The 4,605-nt window shown below is 43.6% G+C and overlaps 1 protein-coding gene across 1 annotated transcript in view; it reads left to right on the top strand.

Moving 5' to 3' along the window:
- LOC122558738 (dynein axonemal heavy chain 5-like) overlaps positions 1-4,605 on the top strand; it is a 274,642-nt gene that overhangs the window by 25,725 nt on the left and 244,312 nt on the right. The window contains exons 8-9 of the mRNA XM_043707530.1: positions 2,507-2,620; positions 3,477-3,584. Of these exons, the coding sequence (XP_043563465.1) occupies positions 2,507-2,620; positions 3,477-3,584 (222 nt within the window). The remainder of the gene's footprint in view (positions 1-2,506; positions 2,621-3,476; positions 3,585-4,605) is intronic.

Below are 4,605 nucleotides of genomic sequence, written 5' to 3'. Positions count from 1 at the left end.
ATTTATGCTTACCACAAAATATACCCCAGTGATCCAAGAACTTAAATCCTTGCTTACTGCACCAGTTCCCCAACCAGACGTTCAAGTCCATTATCTCCCTGTTTCTGGCCACACCAGCACGAGGAACTGGAAGCAAACCGGAGATAACCACCTTTGATGTCCTGCTTTTCAGCCTTCTTCCTAGTTCTCCGAAGTCCTGCTGTAGTATGTTCCTCCTCTTTTTCCCGACATCATTTGTGCCGACATGTACCACCACCTCTGGCTCTTCACCCTCGTCCTTGAGGATTTCCTGCACTCTGTCCGCGATGGCTTTCACCCTGGCACCAGGAAGGCAACACACCATCCTTAAATCCCGTCTGCTGCCACAAAAACCCCGGTCAGTTCCTCTCACGATGGAGTCTCCTATTACCACGGCTCTGTGCGATGTCCGACTTTTCCGCTCTGCCTGTGTGCCAACTTTTGATTGACAGACCTGGCCGCCTTGCGAACTGGCAGTGTCATCAGTCTCTACTGTTTCCAAAAGCTTCAACTTGTTCCTGACAGGTACTTCTCCCAGGGTCTCTTGCACCTGTCTCCTCTCTGCCTTCTTCATCGTCTGCTCTCTTCTGCTCTCTTCTGGCATGATTAGTGTAATAACCTCGCTGAAGGTCTTGTCCAGAAAGATCTCGTTCTCTCGAATGAGCCTAAAGTCCTCGAGTTCTTTCATCAGCGCTGCAATATGCTCGGTCAATAGCTGACTGCGCACACACTTTCCACACATATACGAGTCAGACACACCAGAGTCGTTGACCTCCCACATCAAGCACGTAGCGCACTGGACCAGCTGGACAGTCATGTCTTCACCCTCTTCAACTGTGGCGTAATCACTTCACTCAACCTCCTTGTCAAAGATTCCTGAGCTGAAGCCTCACTCTTCGATCCAAACTTCCTTAGACCCTCTTTTTGTGGCAAGTCTGTGGACTCTTAATTTAGGTTAGAGGAGGAGGGAGGGAGGGAGACCCTACTTTGTAGGACCTGGGGTTTAGAACTCACTCACTCTAATAGCAATCACTTACCTTCCCGACCGACTTTGCGCTCCACCTGAACTTCCGCCCAGCTCCCGCCGCTCTCTGCTGCGAAAAAACCTGGGTTAGATTCCAGCCTTGGGTGGCTGTCTCTGTGGAGTTTGCATGCTCTACCCGTGTCTGCAAGGGTTTCCACTGGGTGCTCCGATTTCCTCCCAAAGTCCACAGATATGCAGTTTAGGCTTGGCAATGCTAAATTGCCCATAGCATTCACGGATATGTGGGTTAGGTGTGTTAGCCATGGGAAATGGGAGTGGTTAAGGGATATGGTGGGCTGTGAGTCTGGTTGGGATGCCCTTCAGAGGGTTGGTGCAGACTTACTGCGCCAAACAGCTTCATTCCACACTGTAGGGATTCCATGATTTTATTAGTGTACCAACACGCAGTGCTGCAAAAGGTACACACATATACATTCTCACACACTTACCTCCACCATCACAATGGCAGAGCAATAAATACAAGTCGAGCCAGTGAAGACCATATCTAATGAATGAAAAAAAAACTGTCAGAAATGTGTGCATGACGTTATTTAGTGTGGGGACTTTTGGGACTCTCATTATCCACACAATTCTGATGTTTGGTATTTGGATTTTGTGATGAGTTGAGGCATGGTGATCTTGATCACTGCAATTTTCTTTCATTTCTGCACTTGGTGACAGTCACAGTTTTCTTTTGCATGTTCTGCTGCTGAGGACTGTACTTGTCCTGCCATTGATATTCCCATCCCCAGCTTCCCCCCTTTCTCCTTGCCTCAATCTTATAGCTACGAGTGGTCCAACTAGGAGTATGGAGCTCCTGACAGCATTCTGAAGGTCCAAACCCCTCCACCACATTAATGTGGCGACTCATGGAGCAGAAGAAAATGTATAGCCCGAGGAAAACTAACATCCTAACAATAAAGTCATTCAAGCACACTGCTAGCGATTACTAATTTTGTTTTGAAATAGATACATTATTAAATATTTTTGTCTCATGTTGAAATAGTAGGCCTTATAATGGCCATTTGTAGACTTTTTGGAAGGAAATTAGAGGTTTGTGATCTTTTCGAAATGATTGTTGCCCTTAAACCTCAAACAGATAATGCAATTAATATCATTTGTTGTTGTGACATACTGATGGGTGCAACCTAATGTTTTTACCAAAACAATGCATGCCAAAGCTTCTTCAAAGCTGCTTCTGTTCTGTCGATGTTTCCTCACTGGATGAGTATTAGATACTCTGCAATAATAGTTTGCACTGAGAAATTTTCTATGGCTGTGTGGGTGTTATTTGTCTGTCAAATTGTGAACTGACAACCCTTCTGATGTTCTCTCAGATACATATTTGACTTATAATACATGCAATGAAGTTGAGACCATTCTTTGAATTAAATTGAATTCAGATAAATATTTCATGCAATATGGATGAATTAATTTGGAAAACATCTGAATTTCTTATTGCAGACATGGAAGGAGTTGGATAAATGGCTTACAGAGGTATCTAATGAAGCCAAAGATAATGTGAAATATCTCTACATGCTGGATCGATTTTGTGACCCTCTCTATAACAGTGACCCTGTGAGTCTTTTATTCCACTTTGGTAATAGTAGTCCAGACTTTCTGAGGAGATTGCCTCTTTCTCAGGTTGCCAAACTACTCCTTCATTTTTGTTAAGAAAAGCCCTGCACTTCTGACAAGAGATTTTAATCAGGGCTCATTGAGAAATGCGGAGCATACTTTAATTCTGATAGGCCTCTTACTGTGCAAAGAGGTCAGCAGAAGGCAAACCATACCCTGTTTTCCACAGCTGCCACATTCTCTGATTTAAATGTCCACAGATAGCCACTTCCACAGCTCCTGTGAAAGGGTCAAGGTGGCAGGTATTTGGGGCCAGAGCACAAGTTGGGAAAGGAGCTGAGTAAGTGATAATCTGTTTAAGGTAGATCAAGCTGGGTGGGAAATATCCGGTTTGGCAGGGCTAGGGGTGATGTTGGGGTCCTAGGACTTGGGGTAAAGATGGGGGGTGATGGGGAACAGGGTTGGGATTGGGCCATGGTGGAGGGGGGGTTGCCAGTTCAGTGTCTCGGGGATGCAAAGGATCTGAGGGAGATGTAGCTGGGGGTGTGTATGATAATTTGGGATGTCAGTTTAACAGTCACCCAGGAGTATTTACTTAATGTCTGTGAAGCCTCCAAAATCTCTTACTTTAAAAGGATGCTTCCAGAGAATTCCTGGCGCAAGGGAATTGTCCACTGGGATTGTAAATTTCTCTGCTAATTCCCGAACGATTTGCTTTGCCAGGGATTCCGTAGAGTTCCAATGTGCAATTTCCAACTCCGCTGCAGAAATGAATATCTGGCCAATTGGAAAATATGAAAATGTGAAATATTGAAAGTCAATCCAGAAGTTAATGACCATTCTCCCCTTATTCCAGATTGGAATGCTTAATGATATTCCAGGACTCATGAACGTTATCAGGATGGTACATACAATTTCCATGTACTACAACACATCAGAAAAGATGACTTCTCTATTTACCAAGGTAAAATGTCTTCTTGCAAGTATTTGTTAGTGTTTTCTACAATAATATCACCAGAGTTATGGTTAAAAAAAAAAAATCCAATTCTCTTGTTCCTGTTTTTATTCACCTTACACATGATAAGTGACATGAAATGTTTTGCCTTTGCCTCTAACTCAAGCTGCTTCACTTTCAATTGAACTTGAGCCATCTCTCAAGATTGTGACGGCATTTCCAGCAAATTTAAATGTTGAACTATTGCTGTAATTATCTTTGCTTTCCTCATGGAAGGAGGCAGCTCCAACTCCAGATTGCCTGCTAATTCCAGTAGGTTGGCCATAATCACCTTTTGTAAAACCCCCAAAGTCACTTTTTCCACTCCCAGAAAATTCTTGGTGGCTAAAAGAGCCATTGCTAGCCCGAGTACTGTTTAAACCAACTGAAATCAACACCCAGAGCAAAAAACACTCGCAGCCTTTGAGTCCAACAACCCTAACCCCAATCTGAATGACAGAACAAATCCCACAAAGATCCCCAATCTGTTATGGACCAGGCCAGATCCCCTCAAAATATTTCAAAAAGGTGATTATGGCCAACCTACTGGAATTAGCAGGCAATCTGGAGTTGGAGCTGCCTCCCTCCATGAGGAAAGCAAAGATAATTACAGCAATAGTTCAACATTTAAATTTGCTGGAAATGCTGTCACAATCTTGAGAGATGGCTCAAGTTCAATTGAAAGTGAAGCAGCTTGAGTTAGAGGCAAAAGACAAGGAAAGGGCAACAGAAATGAAATATTTTGAATTATGATTAAAAGCAGAAGAAAAAGAGAGAAAAGAGACAGAAAAGGAGAGAGAGGAAAGGAAGAAAAAGAGGAAGTTTGAATTTCAGAAACTGGCACTTAGACAGGAAAGTCAGTGCAAGGTTTGTGAAGGTTTGTAGCTCAGGTTGAGGTTTAGGGTGTAGGTTTGCTCGCTGAGCTGTAGGTTTGATATCCAGACGTTTCATTACCTGGCTAGATAACATCATCAGTGGCAACCTCCAAGTG

The sequence above is a fragment of the Chiloscyllium plagiosum genome, chromosome 17 (assembly GCF_004010195.1).
Source record: "Chiloscyllium plagiosum isolate BGI_BamShark_2017 chromosome 17, ASM401019v2, whole genome shotgun sequence".
Lineage (NCBI taxonomy): Eukaryota > Metazoa > Chordata > Chondrichthyes > Orectolobiformes > Hemiscylliidae > Chiloscyllium > Chiloscyllium plagiosum.
Note: the sequence above shows the minus strand (reverse complement) of the source record. Positions and strands in the feature narration are given on the sequence as shown.